General features: G+C 41.9%; 1 protein-coding gene and 1 long non-coding RNA gene across 2 annotated transcripts; both read right to left on the bottom strand.

Moving 5' to 3' along the window:
• Positions 1-1,745: 1,745 nt before the first annotated feature.
• On the bottom strand, positions 1,746-5,493 carry LOC147828717 (uncharacterized). Its single transcript, XR_015450159.1, has 2 exons — positions 3,369-5,493; positions 1,746-1,833 (listed from the first exon to the last, which is right to left on the bottom strand). It is a non-coding gene; the product is annotated as an uncharacterized LOC147828717 (long non-coding RNA).
• Positions 5,494-10,265: 4,772 nt separating this feature from the next.
• On the bottom strand, positions 10,266-12,860 carry LOC147828718 (uncharacterized). Its single transcript, XM_087208227.1, has one exon. It carries the CDS (start codon positions 12,858-12,860, stop codon positions 11,802-11,804), a length of 1,059 nt encoding a protein of 352 aa, XP_087064353.1. The 3' UTR covers positions 10,266-11,801.
• Positions 12,861-22,448: the final 9,588 nt, after the last annotated feature.

Genomic DNA, 22,448 nt, shown 5'->3' on the forward strand with positions numbered 1-22,448 from the left:
GGAACTGGGCTCGAATCTGAAGTATGACTTTTTCTGTCAAAGATTATTAAAGTCTGAGACTCGTGTTACTGGTTGTGGGAACATTTTATAAACAAGAAAGATTGAAAATGCAATAATAAAGGTGATAGGATAAAAGTGTGCTTTTCTTCAGTTGTAAAATTCAGTTCCTCATTTGGTCTAGAAATGGTGAACAAACTCATATGTAATAGGTAACAAGACAATCAACAGCAAGAAAAAAATCAAGATCATGATGATCCAGTCTTCCAGAGGATTTAATCACCTGCAATTGGAATTACTATGCTTAAGACACCTTCTGCAGAATTCTTTGCATAAGCCTATTAAAGACAGTTCATGAAATGTGCTTCTCATTTTGTGCAACATATTCAGATATAGGTTTGGCTTTATACTCATAAGTCCAAGACCACAGAAATTCACTCTCTTATTTTATTTAGTAAGAATGAGTATACTAAGCCTAAATTTTACACTTCTCAGCCTAAATGTCAAGGACAACTGTAGGTACATGATTAGCCCCCAGATGGAATTTGCATCAGAAAGGCAGCATGCCTGATAGAAAGGTCTGGAACCTTGGTCTTAAATTGCACCCTGGCACCTACTAATTGAAAAATCTTGAATAATTTGAATCTCAATGGGTTTTTATTTAATCTTATTAAAATGAAGGGTTTAACCAGATGATTCTTTTTTTTTTTTTTTTTTTTTTTTTTGGTACTAGAGATCAAACTTGGGACCTTGTGCTTGCAAGGAGACAGTGGAACCACTGAGCTAAATCCCTGGTCCCTAACCAGATGATTCTTAATGGTTCATCTAGCTAAAGTTTCTTTGATTTCATAAAGCAGTTGTCCAGAATTCTTCCAGTTTTGCATGTGGCAGAAGAACAGATGTAACATATGGAAAGATAAGAGCCAAGGACTCTGACTTTTTCTCCACAAAGTTACCGACTAAACATCAAAGTGTTTGTATCTGATTTTTTAAATGACTTCAAATTTTGTCTTTTGTTCTCTTTACATCCATAGCTTTTTCACATACAGAGTAAACTAGTTAAATTAAGTCAAATAATAATAAGGAAATAATTGACATCTATTAAAACTATTAAAAATCAGGAAAATACATATGCTGGAAAAGCTATAGAAAAACTGCAGCACACACCCATGCTGATGTTACTGGCAAAACATTTTGAGGTAACATTTTGAATATACTTATCAAGTGTCATAAACTTGTTTGACTTAGTAAACCCCCTATTCCAAATTTATATTTAGGATTACTCTATTTCTCCAATTCTAAGTTTCAACTTTAAAATTTAATATCAATTCAATAATGTTTAAAAAGGAAAAACCAAATATACTAAAATATTACTTGATACACAATAAAAGAATATGTATAACTTGGAATAAAAGAAGTATGAAAATTTTAAAGGGGAAAAATCCATATACAAAAATATACTCAAAGCAGACTTAGCTTTTGTTTCTTTGCTTTTTTTTTTTTTTGGTACCAGTGATCAAACTCAGGTCCTTGTGCTTGTGTAGCAGGTGGCAAAACCACTGAGCTAAATCCCTGGCCCAAATTAACCTGGGAAGTTGGATTGGTTTTGTTTTGTTTTGTTTTGGTACCAGGGATTGAACTCAGGTCCTTGTGCTTGCACAGCAGGTGGCAAAACCACTGAGCTAAATCCCTGGTCCTCTTTGCTTTGTTTTTTGAGATAGGATCTTGTGATGTAATCTAAAATGGCCTTATACTTACTATGTTGCTCAGACTGGCGCTGCACTCTCCAAAATCCTCCTGTCTCAGCCTCTTGATTCTAGGATTATAGGCACCCCTCTGTGTGGCATAAAGCAGAGTTATTTATAATTTTAAAAAATAGCACTGGCATCTAGTAATAAGAAAATGGATAAATAAAACATGTAATATACAAATACAGTGGATGTAACACAGCTCTTAAAAATTCTACAAAACAGTGAAAAAGGAGGCATAGTTCCAAATTATTTTTACAAAATCTGTAAAATGTATAAGTGCATAAAATATAGTTTTATCAACTTAGCAATATGTTCATATGGATAAAAATATTAAAAGATTTCAAACAAATGAAAAATTATGTCACTGAGATCCTGGAATTGCATATACGTGTGTATTTTTAAATGTCTTTCATATAATTAAAATGTTTCAATCACAAGTAAAAGTTCTTAGAAACATTCATGTTTGTATTATACATATTTAAAGTGTACAACATGATGTTTTCACATATAGTCCACCAAAAAATATGTATACATCAGAAAAAGAACATATAAATATTTTAATACTCAATTTATTGAGACATCATGAGATTAATGTAAGTTACCTTTGGCCTCTACCATTACAAGAGGTACTCAAAGTGGTGCCTGTGCACTTCCAGACATTTATTAGTATGACAAACTGCTGGGTTTTATTGTTTGTAGTGCTTTTAAAACATTTAAAATAGTTGTTTTGGACTTACATTCTAATTTAAATGTTATCCTCACCATCAGGACTTCTACCATGCATTGCTACTTCAAAAATTTTTATTAATCTTTCAGATATTTGTAGTACATCTATGAGTTAATTTTATCAGAGGGAGGGAGTTTCTTATCTCTTGTATAATTGAGGCTTTCATACATGACTTGATAATTATTGGTTTCCCCTTAAAAATATTACACACTATTACACACACATGCACAGTGAGAGACTTGTGAGTTCTCTACCCTGTGACACTCAACCAAAGCCTTATATAATTTTTTCTTTTGAATTTTTTTATTCTTTCCGAGAACCTTTGACATTTTTTACCATTGACTTTTTTTTTTTTTTTTTTGGTACCAAGAATTGAACTCAGGACCTTGCGCTTTCCAGGCAGGTGCGGCACCATTGCGCTTACCCCTGGCCCCTACCTTCGAAATTTAAAACATTGGTTGCTTATACCCTGGTCCTGGATAGATTTGTCAGTTTTACTTTGGCTAGGGCTTTTTCAAACCGACCATTTAATGTTTTCCCTCAACTTTAAAAAAACTTCCGTTTCTTCTGGAATCTTTTAAACATGCCAATAACCCATACACTGGATGTCTACTCTGTGGCTCTACCTGCTTTTTCTAAGCCTGCTAGGACATGGTCTTGGGGGAAACCTCCCCCGCTCTGAGTCTGAACCATCCCAGTACAGCCAGCCCCTCATGTCTGCGGAAAGCTACCCCACCTGGAGAGCGGTTCGCCATGGCAGCTGGCACTTCCCTCCCTTCCAACCTACAGCCAAACCAAACGAACGAACAGAAAAGTGAGGAGGCAAAGCCCACAAAGCTTGTTCAGTACAGAGGGGTCTGGAGGACTGGGCCTCAATCACATTTTTTACATACGTCAGTTTTAGAAACCTCTCACAAGACTGAGATTCCACCGCCACAGTCCGACACCGCAGCCGCACGGGAAGGTACTGCTAACGGTCGCCAAGTGCACACCAGTTGGGAAGTGCCCGGATGTTCTTACGACACCTGTGACGCCCGGATGTTCTTACGACGCACGCCCATTGTTGCGCAGGTACCAAAGAGTGCGCATGTGCAGGAAGTAGTACTGAAGGAGGCGCAAATAAATGCCTTGACATCAACGCGTAGAGTCCTACAAGTTCAACTAGGCTGTAAGAGAAATTCAATAGTGGGGATTTTTTATGGCAGTTTATCTACCTGATCCAAGACCCCACCCAGGACCACACACTGCAATTTGCTATGGTGTCATTTTTCATTTTTCTTTATTAAGTTTTATTAGTACATCATTGCAGTATATAATGATTGAATTCCTCTTGGGGAGTTGGTACATGTGCATAACACATCTTAATTCTTTTTCCATTCCTTTCCCTTCATCCTTTTTCTCCTCCATTCATCTCTTGGTCCCCTTCCCTTTTGCAAAAGATCTATCTCTCTGATTTTTATTTTATTTTCCTCTTTATTTATATTTTGGGTTTCTTATATAAGAGAAACCATGTCATATTTAAGCTTGTGTGTCTGATTTATTTCACTTAACATTATGGTCTCAAGGTGCATCTATTCTCCTACAAATTTCCTACCAAGTTTCCTTCAAGATAATCCTTCTATATGACATAGTAATAATACCCCACTTGTGTAAAGACCATATTTTCTATATCCATTCATACCTTGATGGACATAAAGGCTGCTTAGAAGATTTCTCTCTTATGAGTTGTGCTGCCATAATCAGTTTTTCAGTTTGTCTTTAATGACATTCACATTTTGAGGTTGTTTTGTAGTATTTGGGATCCAACCCAGAGCTTCCTCCATGCTAGGCCAGTGCTCTACCACTGAGCTAAATCCCCAGGTCTGGCATTGATATTTTTTAAGAAGACAGCATGGTTGTTTTGTATAATGTGTCCATCTATTCTGTGCTATCTCCTGATATCTCAAAATCAGGTTATGAATTGGTGGTAGAAGTTCATACATGATAAGGTTTGCATCCCTGTGGCTGTGTTGTCTCAGAAGGCATGTCATAGGACTTGGTGTTGACTAATCATTGGGTTGAGGTGGTGTCTTCCAGCTTTCTCCACTATAAAGATAGATACCTTTTCCCCCATTGCAGTTAAGGGCATTTTTTTTGGTTCCTGTTCCCCATGGAATCTCCATAGGGTCTTTTATTACAGCATGTCAAATAGCAATCTCTTTAACTTTACACCTGCCTTGTTCTTATTAAATTCCCTCTCCCAGTTGGCAGTCTTACTACCCACCCAGAACCTCCAGCTAGAAACCTCAGGGGTCTTTAATTACTCCTTGTCCATATGTAGCCAAGAGGTCCTAGAGATTCTCAGAAACATCTCCCAAATAAGACACCTCTTCTACATTAATAATTTAACAGTATAAGGGACTGTATTGGGTGAGGATTTAGGCAACATATTTTCTAAGGAAGAGGATGGGATGTGTACATTTATGCCCAGGGACAGTTGGAAACCTGTAACAGACACTTTTGTCATGCATAGTTGTAGGAACATCCCAGCTTCTTTTGGGAAAACACCTCCACCTTCAACCCAAGACCTCCAATCTGTACTTTCAGAAGTGGATTTTTTCAGATTTAACCAAATAAGAACAGTTATTTCCAGGGTTATGCAGGTTGGTTATGAATAAATAATTTACAAAAGGCCAATCAGAACAAATGTGAAGAATGTTATTTGAAATGATGTAAATACATATCTTCTCATCTGGGGAAATCATCTGAGAGCTGCTACGGTCCAAGGGAAGTCTGGAATAGATAAGAGAAGGTATGTCAAAGAACCCAGAAGTGGAGCCAGGTCTGAGGAAGGAGAACAACACAGTGAATGCTGGAAGTTTTTTAATCCTTCCTGAAGTCAGATGTCAGAAATGAACAAACCAGCTTTTTGTTGCTTAAGGCTTTCAAATTTATTTCTTACTTTTAGCCTGAAATATGGTTAAATGATATGGGTCCCAAATTCAGCCATAAGAGAAGAATGAATTATGGGTGACACTATTTAAAAAATCACTTTAAAATTTATTCCAGTTGAAAAGGATGCATATGCTGCTGTTGGGATGGGAGAGCCCAATGCCTGTTGTGCCTATGAGGAAGAAAAGGAGCAAGCTAAAGTGGGCTTACTAAGGCTGAAGAACCTCTGCTAGGACACTTGCCATGGCGGAAGAGAAAGGCCGAGGCAACGGACGGGTATGAATGGCCAAAGACTTTTGCCATGGAGACGACCAGGCCCTGAGCAGACAGCAAGCAATATTGTCAGTGTCTTGAGATCAGCAAAGCAGCAGAGGTCTTGGGGCAGAAGGACTGCAGCTTGCAGACTAAGACAGGCCTACACACAAGTGAGGTCACAATGGACCGCACTTGCTAGCTGGGGAAGAAATCCCACGAGGACACGACATGACTGGGCGCTGTGTGGTGGCTGAGCAGCAGGGGAGTCAGGCCCTCCCAGAGACCGACCGAGCCTTTCTAGAGCTCGTGGAAGGATCAGGACCCCACGGGTCTTGCCAGGTCAGGAGCTCTAGTGTGGCTCAGGTGGGCCCACACCCTCAGGCTGAGGTGGGCACAGGTGCGGCCGGGAAGCTGCCGGGGCCTTGTTGAGAGCGTCGGACACAGGCAGAGCCACTCCTGCACCCACACACCCTACTGTTTTTGACCACACACCTGGGGCAGGAGCCTAGACCCATCCAGGACTCACCGGGGACTGCCCCACCACATCTCCAGAACCTCCCCAAGAGCCAAGGTTGGACCTGCCCCCGAGAGGTGTCACTCACATGCCATGCAGGTGTCAAGGGCAGGACCTCGAGGGGAGTGACTTGGTCACCGAGACACGATACCGGACACACACAAGTTAACCGAGGAGAGGTTTATCTCGGCTCGCACTTGGTAGAGGTTTCAGTCCCTAGTCAGCAGCTCGAAGGCAGCATGGCATGGCAGAGGGGCCTGGCAGACAGAAAGCAGAGTCCAGGGAGCAGAGGCAGCGAGATGAAGGCTTCCAGGCCCTGAACCAGGCAATTTCTCTCAGCCCAGATCCCGCCTCCTGACAACCCAGGTGTACCACGCCCACGAGGCAATCACCTCCCAGAGGCGACTTGTGAGTGCGTGAGGCTCTGCGGACAGGTAGCTCTAAACTGTCCCCAAGGGAGAGGGATGGGAGGGCGACCTTGGGGGCAGGAGGAGGGGCGCGCATCCCTGCAGGTCAGCTTCCCAAGCTGGAGCTCTCTCCTCCTGGGGCCAGAGCAGGCGGGGCGTGCAGTGACACCGAGCGGCCACCGGAGGGCAGCAGAGCCCTGCGCTGAGATCACGCGCTGAGGTTGCCAGGGGCCCCAGCTCTGCCAATATTGTATGAGGATGCATAGCATAAAGAGAATATGTTCGTATATTCGTGCTTACTTCTACCACCTTATTCTGTCTTCCTCTCTGTCTTGCTTCCTCTAAGTAGGCTTGAAGCTTTTCGTTATTTCTTCAGAAGTAATTCATCTCACTGTTTCTTTTTCAGAGAGAGAGAGAGTGTGTAGGTCTTGCTCAGTGTCCGAGATCTGAGATTGCTGGGAAGCACCACCACACCGGACTTTTCCTTTTCTCTTGCAGTTAGGAGTGATGTATCTGGTTTCTGGTTTTTCCCTAGTGACCTTAGATATCACACCCTGAACTTTGGCTTGTTAAATTTAGGTCTTTAAATTTCTTGATTAACTTTTGTTTGGAAGAGGTTTAGCTTCCAGGAAAACTGAGAGAATGCTAGCCTGGCACAGCTCAGAGCGAGGGTGGGGACCTAGGCTCCCCAGAGGGCAGAGCATCTCCAACAAGCACTCCTTACTCCTCTGCATAGGAGGACCCTGCCCTTTCCCGGTTATCTGATGGTTTGTTCCTGGGGCCACAGTGACGCCCCGCTGGGATCATTGCCCTGAGGGCTCCGCTGGGCGCCTGAGCTGAGCTCCACAGTGGCACAGGGAGAGGGGGGTCTCAAGTGAGCTGTTCGCCGCCCTGGTGCTCTGCCTTCCTGTGGCCTGGGGCCTTCCGCGTCCTGCGACAGGCGCTTCCTTCCTTGTCCCCAAGGCCTCTCAGGGACCCCGGTGGCTGTGCTGAGCTGACAGGGAGAGTGAATTCTGGGCTGCGCTGGTCCCGGCTTCCTCCCTTCCTGTTCGCCCGTGCTCTGAGGCGCTCTCCTGGCTTCCACACGGTCCTCTGCGTGGCAGTGTCCCCGCTGTCCTGGTCTGGGAGGAGGCCTGTAGGGGGGCCACCTCTGCTGGGCTTCTGCGCCCCAGAAGCTCCTCGCTCCCCTGGGTGCCGAAGGGCAGAGCACGCAGCGAGCCCACGCGGCCAGCAGGGGGCGCCCAAGCCCGTGCGGTGACTGTGGTGCCTGAGGTGCTGGGTTCCAGGCTGTGTGGGTGGTTCCAGCCCAGCCTGGCCGGGCCCCAGGAAGCACTGAGTCCCACCTGCGGAGGAGCCCCTTTCTGCCTCACGACCAAGCGAGTGTGGACACCAGCGAGCCCAGAGCTGGGGCTAGTTTAGTGCATGGTGATAGGTATGGGTCTAGTTTGAATCTTTGGCAGGTTGAAATCCAGTTGTTCCAGCGCCATTTATTAAATAGGCTATCTTTCAGGGAGGAGGATTTTAGGGAAACTCAAGCTTAGATCACATGACAGCACCCACCACACCACATGACCTATGAGTCGAGGTCAGGGTCCCCATGACAAGGAGGCACTAGGGATCATGGAACATCTTAGAAAAGAGCCTAGAATCCCAAGAGCTGACAGAGGAAAAGAGGCAGATTGTAGATGTCCAGAGGAAATTGCCAGCACCCTCTTACCACTTAGCTTGGCCACCTGGATCCAGTGCTCCACCACCCTGGCCCTGTCTCCAGCCCTCGTGCTGGGACCCCCAAAGCAGGAGGTGATCGTGCACTTGGCCATGTGATTAAAATGTGTGATAGTGGCCCGAGCAGTGGGCGCCAGAGGTTCTTTGCCCTTTTTGTTTCTCCGGGTCCAGATGGAGCCCAGGCAGTCCCAGAGCACCACATTCTTGAACAGCTCCCGTGGAGGAAGACAGCATCCCATGGGCAGAACCCACCCCAGAGAGTCAATGGCTTCAGCCATCCACAGGCAGGTGGCCGTGGCCTGAGCTAGAGATCAGGAAGCTGCAGATATGGACAGAGACTTCTGCAAATAGCCGGTTTTCCTCCACTGCCCACTAGTGATGTCCAACTTATGACCTAGGACCTAGCACTGACATGAAAATCAGTGGCATTTTCCCCATGCCCATCCTCCCAAATCTCCAGCACGAGGAGACATCTCAGTCCCGCTCATTCTGAGGTATTGTCTTCTTTCCAACTTCACCTGCCCTCTGCTCCTTTGCCCAGGTCAGTGGCACATTTCCTGGGACAGCTAGGACTGGGGGCTCTGTGTGGGTGTGTGCTGTAGAACCCATGAATCTCAAATGCCTACAAAGTGATAAGGCTGGCCAGGTCTCCTGGGATGATGGCAAGGTGACACATGCTCCTGCCTGCACCTCAGTGCACACACTCCTCGGCCAGTTGGTCTGACTCCCCAACCTGTTTCCCAATTGTTCAATCTCAGTTGACATCACAGTCACTGTGTGAAGCGGGCATGTGAGTGCCCTGTCTCTACTGTCGACCTCCACCCAAGGACAGGAGTGGCTTGGGGCTGAGAGACAAGTATAGGTGATGCAGTTGGTAGAAGGAACTTTGATCTGGTAAACTGGGAATGTCAGGCCTGAGATCAGTGCGAGAAGGATGGGTGTCCCCCACCGCAGCCCACCCCACAGAGCTCAGCTGCTCACCACATCCATCAAGGTCAGCTGCTCTGCCAGCAGCTTGGGAGAGAAGGCTAAGAGCACCTTCTGCAAGGACCTGTCCTCGTCAGCGGCAGCAGAGAGGCAGGAGTGCTGTGGAGCTGGCTTCTGCTTCTCTCCTGTCTCCAGAGGAGGCTCTTTCTCTGGTGCTGACTCTGGCTGCAGAGCAGGCCCATGGTGTTCTGGACATGGAGCTGGAGCTAGAAGGAGGAAAGCTCAGCAGTGTTAGTCACTTGTCAGTTCCCTGCGGAGCATAGAAAAGACATCCTGGCCATTTAGGGGATTCCAATGCCCAACCAAAAGCCATGAAAGCCTTCCGGACTGCTGTGGCCCTCACCATCTGTTTCGGCCTCGTGGGGCTCTAGATAGTCCACCTGAGCAAGGGGAAGGCACAAGGGAGGCTCCATGTCTGCTCCAGGTGAGTTCACTTGCCAGCCGGCCTTTTTGATCTTGATTTGGGGAATGTCCGGTGGGTGGTGCCATTCGGACCAGGTTTCCAAAGTGGGGGAGGTGGTGCTGGGGAGAGATGAGTGAGCAGCAGAGTCAGAGGCCCGGGCTTTTCTTCCACCCTGCCTCTCTGAGACAGCGTCGTGTCTTGTGTGGTCCTCCGTCCCTCGGTGTAGAGGAAAGCTGACCCCACCCCAAGCCCTCTGTGACTGTCCTAGCCTTGGCCTTGAGGTCGCAGCCTGGGGACCCACACAGGGAAAGCACTTGGGAACAAATGAGAGAATGGATGACTCAGTCCCCAAGCTTCAGGCCAATCGCCAGGGGCCCCGCAGGCCTCATGGGCAGCCCAGGACAGGTCTCACCAGACCCAGAGACCTCAGGCCATGAGATGAGAGGGAGTCCAGGGCAGGTCTCCCCGGGCATAAACACAGACACTTGGAGGAACCGAGTCTAGGACACGTCCACTTATGGCCAGAAACCACTGTGAGTCCCCCAGAACATCACCCACTCTAGGTCCATTCTTGAGTAAAAGGTATATTTCAGGTCCCCATGTTTCATTACGACACTATAGATTAAGCACAAACAATATAAAATTATGCCAACTCACTATTTTTACATGAAACCTTATAGATACATGATCTAGATATGTATAAATGATTTACTTAAAGCCACACAACATATGTACATTTGCACAGCTCCACCTGGGATTTGTATTTCCTGGAAAATTTGTGAAGAAATATTGACATCAAACTTAATGTATTATTTTTACAGGTCTCCATTACATGACAAATTTTCAAAGAATTTTCAAAATAGGCTTACATACATAAAAGTTTCTCCCCAGTGGTATTTTTCATGTATTTAAAAATGTGTATGGCATCATTCCCAATTACTTATTACATAGGTTTCTACCTTGTGAGTTCTTCCATATACTTGACAGTCATCTGTACTGAGGATTTACACATTGCTTTCATAGGATTAATACCCAGTGTTGGGAGCAATGCTACATAATTCTAGGGAAAAATCATTTGGTTAGCCTAGTTCTCTTGCCTACAGCCCAGCTACAGAGTAACTCCAGTTTGGCCTCCGGTCACAACTGAGACTTCAGTGATCCAGTAATGCTGTGATTCTCCAGGACAAGAAACATCCTGGGAGAACAAACATCTGCTCAGTTCCTCATTGTTCTTGGACTGATTAACATCTTGTTTGCCGGAGATGTACTGAACTCTCTGCAAGCCTTCCGTTACACCTTGTTTATCCCAATGTGAACTATTGAACTCTCTGCAAGTCATCTGTTACATTTGTTTCTCCCGATGTACTGAATAAAAGGTGTGGTAAGCTGGGGGATTTTGTCTTTGCTGCCCAGAGCAACACTGATCAGACCCAAAGCTCAGCTTCTTCTCGGTCTCATTTTTCTACCTTTCCTGTAATTCGCCGTGTGCTGCCGTGGCTCGCAGGAGACCAGGACTAACTGCAGAGGTTCTGGTAACGTCCCCTTCCCCTGTCCCCTACAACCCAGTGTGGATCCTTTCATGTATTTTACATTCACTGAGCCTGCTGAAAGCTTTCCCACATGACTTACATACAGTTTAATCCTCAGTGTGAATTCTTTCATGTCTTTGACAAGCATGTGTGCTGAAAGTTTTCCCACATTGTTTACACAGTGTGTCTCCACAGTGTAATTTCTTTCATCTCCTTGACAACACCAGGTGTACTGAAGGCTTTTCCACAGTGCTTACATAAACATGGTTTCTCCCCAGTGTGAATGCTTTTCATGTATTATACCGTAACTGTGTGTACTGCTTTCCCACATGACTTACAAACATAGGGTTTCTCCCCAGTGTGAACTCTTTCATGGCTTTGACAAGCACTATGATTGCTGAAAGCTTTCCCACATTGCTTACATACATAGGGTTTCTCTGCAATGTGAGCTCTTTCATGTATTTGACAAGCTCTACATGTGGTAAAAGCTTCTCCACATTGCTTACATACATAGGGTTTCTCCCCACTGTGAGTTCTCTCATGTATTTGACGAGCTCTACATGTGGTGAAAGCTTTCACACATTGCTTACATACATAGGGTTTCTCCCCACTGTGAATTCTTTCATGTATTTTGCAATAACTGTGTGTGCTGAATGCTTTCCCACAGTACTTACATACATAGGGTTTCTGCCCAGTGTGAATTCTTTCATGTCTTTGACAATAAATCTGTGTGCTGAATGCTTTCCCACATTGCTTACATACATAGGGTTTCTCCCCACTGTGAATTCTTTCATGTATTTTACAATACCTGTGTGTGCTGAAAGCTTTTCCACACTGCTTACATACATAGGGTTTCTCCCCACTGTGAATTCTTTCATGACTTTGACAATCACAACGTGTGCTGAAAGCTTTCCCACATTGCTTACATACATAGGGTTTCTCCCCAGTGTGAAGTCTTTCATGTCTTTGACAAGCACCACGTGTGCTGAAAGCTTTCCCACATTGATTACACACATGGGGTTTCTCCCCAGTGTGAAGTCTTTCATGTATTTGACAAGCACCATGTGTGCTAAAACATTTCTCACACTGCTTACATACATAAGGTTTCTCCTGAGCATGAATTTTTTCATGTCTTTGACAAGCACCACGTGTTCTGAAAGCTTTCCCACATTGCCTACATACATAAGGTTTCTCCCCAGTGTGAACTCTTTCATGGGTTTGACAAGATCCTTGTGTGCTGAAAGCTTTCCCACATTGCGTACATACATAGGGTTTCTCCCCAGTGTGAACTCTTTCATGGGTTTGACAAGCACTGTGTGTGCTGAAACTTTTCCCACATTGCTTACATACATAGGGTTTCTCCCCACTGTGAGCTCTTTCATGTGTTTGACAAGCACTGTGTGTGCTGAAAGATTTCCCACACTGCTTACATACATAGGGTTTCTCCCCACTATGAATTCTTTCATGTCTTTGACAAGCACCACGTGTGTTGAAAGCTTTCTGACATTGATTACATACATAGGGTTTCTCCCCAGTGTGAATTCTTTCATGTCTTTGACAAGCACCACGTGTGCTGAAAGCTTTCCCACATTTCTTACATACATAGGGTTTCTCCCCACTGTGATTTCTTTCATGGATCTGAACATTATTCTGTGTGCTGCAGGCTTTCAAATTTTTCTTCCATACAAAGCCCTTCTCTCTAAGGTGAGTTCTTTCAGTAAGATCAGAGTAGGATTTCCCACATCGATCACGTTCACAGGGTTTCTCTCTATCCTTTGCCCTTGCATGCTTCTGAAAGGACTGGAAATCACTGGCATTTCTTCCATGTTGATTACATTTATGCACCTTCTCTTCAGATCCCAAATTTTTATATGGCTTCAGTGCAGTGTGAGCAATGATAGGCACAGTCAGTGAGAAATGACCACTCAGAGTCTTCCTAAGAGCAAGGCTTTCAGCTGCTTTCACATCCACATTAGCATCTGGAGTCCAAGGGAATATTTCTTCATGTTGATTCCAAGCTTTAAATTGACAGCATTTCACTACCTCTTTCTTTCTGTAAAGAAAAGAAGTCACAGTAAAATGGGTCTCCGCATTATTGATTTACCAGAACAAGTTCTGTTTTGATGCCTGTGACAATGAATTAACTGAATGCCTTAGAAGAAACCTTCAAATCAGTGATTCCCAAAAGGGTGGTATCCATTAGGGAATTTCTAAGTTGGTATAGTTTGCAATACAGAGTATTTAGCTGACATAATGTGTATCACACACTGATCATTGTGATACCTTTTCCCGTCACTCTCCCCCTTCTCTCCTTATCCTGTTTGTCTTTACCATCTTTCTCATCTCCAAAAAGTCAGCTTTTCCTTTTTTCTATCACCTCACCTTTATTTTAATGCTTAGTTTATATTTTGGTTTTTCATATAAGGGAAACCGTGTGACATTTCATATTTTATAAAATGAGCTATTTCACTTAACATGTGATGAAGACCCACTTATTTCTTTTGGCAAAGGACATAATATTACTCATCTTTGTGACTGATTATATAGCACGTTTTCCTTCTCTCAGTGCTGGGAATTAAACACAGGTCTTAGCACAAAACCTCCAATCCTGAAAAAAGGCGGCGACCAGTGACCAGCGACGGGCCCAGTGAAACAAGGAAAGCAGCTTGGGGTTCCTGCGGCCGACACGGGCCACGCCCATGGCACGGTGAGGTCCGCTTAGCCACGCGGGTGCCTCCAATGCTCAGTCCCATCCCACCCCCCCCCCACTGTGCACTGCCTAACTTCTGGCTTTTTTCCTACCTCGTCCCACACTACAGAGGCACAGGAGATTATAAAGACCCTTGTCCTGAGCACCACAAGATAGAGCAGAAGTTAGTAACAGAAAGAGGGCTTCTCAGGATTCTGGACGAAAACTGAAGCTCAGCAGAAAAGTAAAGAGAACCTCTGCAATAAAGGCACATCAGACCACTGTACTTGGTCTGCTGCTGGCTTGCAGAGACTCATTGACTTGTACATGCACAGGGATTCCTACATTGCCTACTGTGACAGCAGAGGCATACCCTGAAGGAGGCCCATAATTTCTATTGCTATTTGCAAAAAAGAAAAAAAAAATTTTCTTTTTAATTCTTAATTTTTGCTTTTTTTGTACTCTTCAAAGTTTTACTTTTCTTTTCTTTTAACTTTTCTTTCTCTCTCTCTCATTCTCTCACTGTCCCACATTGCCCCTCACCTCCCCATTTGTTCCTTTCTGCACTGAATTCAGATTTCTCCCTTACTGTTCTTTTCTTCTCTTTTTCCTTCTCTTGATTATCATTAGGTTTAAAGGAAAGTAAATTTGGTATCTAGCCTTCCTGTTGCTGTTAGGTGATTCTATTCACATCTTTATTCTTTCATTCTGCCATTTTCTCTTGCCTTTAACAACTTCTTAGAGTTTGTGTGATCTTACTGTGTCTTCTGGCCTCACCACTAATCTTACCTGTTCTTTCTACCTGTCCCTCCCTCCCCAACTCCTTTTAGCTCCCCACCCTGAAGGGGAAAGATGCTATATTGAAGACTTTATTCATTATAAACTTATGTTGAGTTGGTCCTCAATTTGAATTTAATTCACATAGTTCAAAGTGATAGATTAATAACTACCACAAAGTGTCCTTTTCTAAGCTGTGCTTGATGCTATGGTATTGCTGACTATATCATTTGGGCTAATGTTGTGATTGATCTAATTAGTTTTCCTTCCTTGTATAAGAAAAATATAATAGCTTCAGAGTCATTAGAGTCTCAAAACCCAAACACAAGCTATACCTGGAAGACACCTCTGAAAAGCAATCATTCCACAAGGGTTTTAAACACAAGCAACAAAGATACCTACATTAGGCAATCTTGAAATATCAACTCAGGAATTAAATCAAGGACAGTACCAAAAACAAAAATGAGAAGACACTTAAGCAAGGCACAAACGCAGGCTTCCATGCCACAAAAAGGAAAGTCTGGGGGAAATGAGGTGGAAAACTCTGATAAGCAACCACTTGGACACCCTGAACTGATAGCACAGGAAGTAACAAAGTAGATACATGAGGGTCTAGAAAATTTCAAAACAGAAATAATCTCCCAGATAAATACAGACATGGTGAGCAGAGTGAAAGACATGATTAGAAGCTCTAGAGCAGAAACAGATAAGAAAATAGATGAGATCAGAAACATGCTGGAAGCCATGAATGCCCAGCATAAGAAATAAATGGAAACCATGATCACTCAACATAAGAAAGAAATGGAATCCATGAAACAGATTCAAACAGATATTCAGGAGATTAAAAACTCCATTGAAAGCATGCAGAGCAGACTAAGAGACTCTGAAGATGGAATATCAGATATAGAAGACAGGTTTGCAGTTAAGGACCATGAAAACAGAGATTTCTTAAAGATAGTAAGGGACCATGAGAAATCAATCCAACAGCTGCTAGATGAGGCAAAGAAGAATAACATAAGACTCATAGGAGTCCATGAAAAAACAGGAGAAAGCACAACAGAAATTTAAAAAACTGTTCACAGAAATAATAGTAACTAACTTACCAGACAGAGGTAATGAGTTAGACGTACAGATAAGTGAGGCATATAGAACTCCATCCAGTCATGACCAAAAAAAAATCTACACCTAGACATATAATAGTCAAGATCCCAGAAACCCAACAGAAGAACAAAATTCTACAGGCACTTAGAGAAAAGAAACAAGTCACCTACAAAGGAAAGCGCATCAGAATCATGGCAGATTTCTCAACACAAACCCTCAAATCAAGGAGAGCCTGGAGTGAAGTATTTCAAGCCCTAAAAGAAAATAACTTCCAACCTAGACTGTTGTAGCCTGAAAAATTATCTTTCAAAATTGATGGAGAAATTAGATACTTCCATGACAAAGAACACCAGAGAAATTTCATGAACACCAAAGCAGCACTCCAAACAATTTTAAGCAATATCCTAGAAAAAGACAATGAAGGTCACAACTCCATGAGGCCCAGCACAGAGAAGGCACCATGCAAGGTAAGACACTAAAGCACAAGGGGGGAAAATAAGAAAAGAGCCAACAACAGTAAAACATCATGACAAGGATGTTTTAGTCAATTATAACTATAGTCAATTATAACTATCAATGTTAATGGCCTCAATTCACCAATCAAAAGAAATAGACTGGCAGAATGGATTAAGAAGCAAAACCCAGCAATATGCTGTATACAAGAAACACACCTAATTCAAAAGGAAATCCATAGACTGAAAGTAAAAGGATGGAAAACAGTTCTCCACGCAACAGGAACCCAGAAAAAAGCAAGCATAGCAATCTTATTTGCAGATTAAGTAGATTTCAAACAAAAACTAATTAAGAGAGACAAAGATGGTCACAACATCCTTGTGAAAGGAAAAATCCAAGAGGAAGAGATGACAATCCTAAATATATATGCACCAAATACAAATGCCCCCAACTATACAAAACAAATATTAATGGACATGAAAAACCAAATAAGCACTAATACAATTGTAGTGGGGGACCTCAACACCCCTCTATCACAAATAGGTCAACTAACAAAAAAATTAACAATGAAATTCTAGAACTAAATGAAGCTATTGAACAAATGGACTTAATAGATGTTTACAGAGTGTTCCACCCCACAAAATCAGAATACACATTCTTTTCAGCTGCACACGGGTCATTCTCCAAAATAGATCACATGCTAGCTCATAGGACATATCTAAGTCAATGTAAAAGAATCAAAGTTGTCCCCTGTATATTATCAGACCATAGTGCAATACAATTTGAGATCAATAATGTAAGAAACCGCAAAACTCCCACAACACATGGAAATTGAACAACACCCTCCTGAACAACCAATGAGTGACAGAGGAAATTAAAGAGGAAATTAGACAGTTTCTACAAGTAAATGATAATGCCAGTACAACATACAGGAATCTGTGGGACACAATGAAAGCAGTTCTGTGCAGGAAATTCATAGCAGTGAATGCCCATATTAGGACAACAGAGAGAACTCAGTTAAATAACTTAATGCAGAACCTCAACCTCCTAGAAAAAGAAGAGCATAACAAACCCAAAGCTTGTACAAGAAAGGAAATGATAAAGATCCGAGCAGAAATCAATGCAGTGGACACTAAGAGAATGATACAAAAAAATCAATGAATCAAAGAGTTGGTTTTTTGAAAGAATAAATAAAATTGATAAACCTTTAGCCAACTTTATCAAAAAAAGGAAAGAAAAGGCTCAAATACATGCAATTAAGAATGAAAAAGGTGAAGCCATAACAAATCCAGCAGAAATCCAGAGAATCATCAATACCTACTTTGAGAACCTGTACTCTAATAAAATGGAAAACACAGAAGAAATGGACAGATTCCTAGATACATATGAATTGCCAAAATTAAATGAAGAAGATATAGAAATTCTAAACACCCCAATTACAATGAGTGAAATTGAAAATATACTTAAAAACTTACCAACAAAGAAAAACCCAGGTACTGATGGCTTCACTGCTGAATTCTACAAGACATTTAAAGAAGAACTATTGCTACTACTCTTTAAACTCATCAAGGAAATTGAAAGGGAAGCAAAGCTTCCAAATTCATTCCTGGAAGCAAGTGTTACTTTGATTCCAAAACCAGAGAAAGACCCAACCCCAAAAGAGAACTACAGACCAATCTCCCTAATGAACATAGATGCAAAAATCCTCAACAAGATACTGGCAAACACAATACAGAGTGTCATCAAGAAGATCATACACCCTGACCAAGTCAGATTTATTCCAGGGATGCAAGGATGGTTCAACATCTGTAAATCAATAAATGTAATACACTATATTAACAGAGTAAAGGACAAAAACCACACGATCATCTCAATGGATGCAGAAAAAGCATTTGACAAAATCCAACACCCATTCATGATAAAAACGCTACAGAAAAATGGAATAGGAAGTCTTTATCTCAACCTGATTAAGGCTATCTATGAAAAACCAACAACCAACATCATACTAAATGGTCAAAAACTGAAAACTCTCACGCTCAAATCAGGAACAAGACAAGGATGCCCACTATCACCACTCCTGTTCAATATTGTTCTGGAAACATTAGCCATAGCAATTAGATGAGAAAAAAATAAAAGGAATGAAGATAGGAAAGGAAGAAGTGAAACTGTCATTATTTGCTGATGATATGATACTTTACATAGAAGATCCAAAATAACTCTGTCAAAAGTCTTCTAGACCTAATTGAGATTCAGTAGAGTAGCTGGATACAAGGTCAACACTCAAAAAACAATAGCCTTCTTATACACAAATAGCAGACCCATTGAGAGAGAAAGTTGGGAAATAATTCCTTTTACAATAGCATCCAAAAAAATGAAATATCTAGGAATCAACCTAACAAAGGAAGCAAAAGACTTCTACACTGAAAACTACAGCACTCTGAAGAAGGAGTTGAAGAGGATATAAGAAAATGGAAAGATATCCCTTGCTCCTGGGTAGGAAGAACCAATATAGTGAAAATGGCCATACTTCCAAAACTACTATATAGATTCAATCCAATGCCAATTGAAATTCCAACAATATACTTCAGAGAACTACAGAAAACAATCCAAAAATTCATTTGGAAACAGAAGAAACCTAGAATAGCAAAAGCAATTCTAGGCATCAGAGACATGGCTGGGGGCATCACAATTCCCAACTTGAAACTGTACTACAAACCTACTGTGATAAAAACAGCATGGTACCGACAAAGAAACAGACCCGAAGATCAGTGGAATACATTAGAAGATGCAGAAACAACTCCAGACATACTCAGTCACCTCATCTTTCACAAAGGACCCAACCACCCTCATTGGAGGAAAGATAGTTTCAACCTGTCAGAAATTAAAACTAGACCTATCCCTATCACCACGCACTAAACTAAGATCGAAGTGGATTAAAGATCTAAATATTAAGTCAGAAACACTAAACTTGCTGGACGATAAGTTAGGTAGAATTCTTGATGACATTGGCATAGGAAAAGACTTTATGAACAAATCTTCAGTAGCATGGGAGCTAGCACAAAGAATCAACAACTGGGATCTCATCATATTAAAAAGCTTCTGCACTGCAAGAGAAACTACCAACAGAGCTAAGAGACAACCTACAATGTGGGAAGAAATATTTAGCAGCTGTAATTCAGACAAAGGTCTACTATCAAGAATATATAAAGAAGTGAAAAAAATCAGACCTCCCAAATTCAAAGACCCAATTCAAAAATGGGCATCTGAAATGAACAGACATTTCTCAGACAAAGAAGTAAAACCAGCAAACAAATATATGAAAAAATGTTCAACATCGCTGGTCATTTGAGAGATGCAGATGAAAACAACACTGAGATTCCACCTCACCCCACAAAGAAAGGCTACTATCAAGAAATCAACCAATAACAAATGCTGGGGGGGGGGGTGTAGAGAGAAAGGAACCCTGCTCCATTGTTGGTGGGAACGTAGATTGGTGAAACCACTGTGGAAATCAGTGTGGAGATACCTCTAAGAACTAGAACTACAGGTCTCATTTGACCCAGCTACTCCTCTACTGGGAATCTTCCCCAAAGAATTAAAAGAATCATACCACAGCGATATATGTGCACCTATGTTTATAGCGGCACAATTTGTAATAGCTAAAGCTTGGAAACAGCCCAAATGCCCATCGACTGGAAACTGGATAAAGAAGATGTGGTTTTTTTATAAAATGGAGTACTACTCAGCCATAAAGAATGAGAAACTGAAGACATTTATAGCTAAATGGATGCATATTGAGGGCAAATTCTTAAGTGAAATAAATAGGACACACGTGTAAATACCGAATAGTTTCTCTAGTGTGAGAAATTGAAAGTGTAAATAAGGATGAAAATGATTAAAATGAATAATTGATAATTTGAAATAAGAAAAGGTCCAAGGGTTTGGGGATGGTGGAAGGGAAAGGGGAAAAGGAAGAAGGGAAAGAAAAAAATTATGAGAAAAAAAAATGGAATCAAACTCTGTGTAGATAGGGAAAGGTGGAGGGGATGAAGGGTGCACAGGTAATGGGAGAAAAAATAAAAACTAAGATGCATCATGTTCAAACACCCAATGATAAATGTAAATGTATTTTATACCTAAAATGTACCAATAAATATATTTTTTTTAAAGAACTCCAACCCTTTTTTTTTCTTATTTTGAGAAATTCTCACTGATGATTAAGTAGCTCAGTCTGAGCTTCCACTTGCCATCCTGCAGAATCAGCTTTCCAGAGTGCTGGGTTTACAAGAAACCACATCACACTGAGCCTATCAACAATTTTCTTTGTCTGTGCATCCAGTGATGGACATGTAAGCTCATTTCAGGGCTGAGCTGTTAGAAATTGGCCTGCTTCGAGTATGGGTGTACATGTATCTGTATAATATTAACTGTTTTGAGAACATACCCATTAGGAATATGCCTGATTAAATAGAATATCTATTTTTACTTTTTAGACATCTGTGTGCTGATTACCATAGTGGCTGTACTCAACATTCCACCAGCAATGTTAGAGGGTGTCTTCTAAGAATTTTAAATCACGAATGGACTCAATTCTCTGGGGAATGGCTTGAAAACACCTATTACAACACCAGCATTGATTTCTACTTTGAATACTGCTTCCAGGTTAGCAATTTTTAGATGCTGAATGTCTTATATTCGCATGTATACCAAAACAGATATCCTAAAGAGGGATTCCTCGACAAAGTCAACATTTTGACTTTGTACATGTAAATTTGTACATGATAAGTACATGTACCTATCTACAATACCTAAATGCAACTTCATGTATTTTCATAATTCCCTTGTCAGATTATACATAGTGAAGCTGTACACATCTTTGGAGAATATTTCGGACATTAATTTGAACTTGGCCACATTTCCTTGATTGTCATGTTTCTCTTCACACCCTGACTCTTGAGGAACATTCATTTTCCTTGTGAGTGCAAATTACCTTAGATTTCTCCAGTAAATTTTGTATTCTTCTTCAACTTCCAGGTGATCCCACACTTTTCCTGAATTGTAGGCAAAGAAATATAAGAAGACACTATATTATTACATAAAAATTTATAGATTCCAATTGCATTCATGGTATAATGTAACCAGGCTGGAGACATTCTTCAAAATGTTTTTGCATTCTTTTTAATGAAACAGCACTGATGAGCAACAAACAATATTCTCTGATTGTATAAATGAGAAAGAGATGTCATCCTTACCTATAGCAGCCAAGTTGCTAAAGGTTTCCCTCATCACATCTCTGTAGAGATTCTTTTGGGATGGATTCAGCAAAGCCCACTCCTCCATGGTGAAATTCACGGCCACATCCTCAAAGGTCACTGCCTCCTAAATGATCACACATATATTTCTCAAGGGAAGGTTGAGACTCACAGCCCCAGATATCTCAACTCTCCTCATAAAGTTAAATTGTGAGCCAGATGTGGTGGTGCATATCAGTGATCCCAGCACTAAGGAGGCCTGAGTTCAAGAGCAGTGTGGGCCCCTCAGTGAGTTTGAGGCCAGCCTGAACTACATAGCTAGACCTCGTATCAAAAGAACAAAAGAAAACAAAAAAGCTGAATGGAGGCTGAATCCTTCAAATATTAATTCCATGTGTAAGCACATTTTCTTCAGACAGCAATTCTGATTGAAGACTGCCACTCATTGCTAATGCAGCAGCAGAATAGGAGCACTGGTTCTTCTGCTGGGTCACTGCAAGGGCATCTGTGCACTGTCACTAAAGCAGAGCTCATGGAGGGAGCCTACAAGATCATCATCCACAAAACACTGGGCCACATGAGTATCTAATGATTGACTTTGAGAGACCACAGGAAGTATCTCTTCACTTATGCATTGAGTCCTTCTTTCTTTGATTGCATGTGAGCAGCATTTTGGAAAAAAACCTTTTTCTTCAGTACCAGGAATCGAACTCAGGACCTTGCACTTGCCAGGCAGGCACAGTGCGCTGAGCTACATACCTGGACTAGCATTTTGAAACTTGAATTTGCTTCCATAGGAAAAAAAACATAATTGAACATCCAATATGGTATATGAATAACAATTTAAATGTTAATAGAAAAACAGTTTTCTTGGAACGAGTATATGAACATTGAAAAAAGGGAAAGGCTGGCAAATTATCTTATAGCTCAGTGTCACGAAGTGGTCACCT

This window comes from Heterocephalus glaber, unplaced genomic scaffold (genome assembly GCF_053883595.1).
Source record: "Heterocephalus glaber isolate CG9 unplaced genomic scaffold, H.glaber_assembly_v1.0 deba00000937, whole genome shotgun sequence".
NCBI classification, from domain to species: Eukaryota; Metazoa; Chordata; class Mammalia; order Rodentia; family Bathyergidae; genus Heterocephalus; species Heterocephalus glaber.

Bases quoted from the DNA above. Each gene is read 5' to 3' on its own strand.
- LOC147828718 (XM_087208227.1), bottom strand. From the start codon at position 12,860: ATGAAAGAAATCACAGTGGGGAGAAACCCTATGTATGTAAGAAATGTG.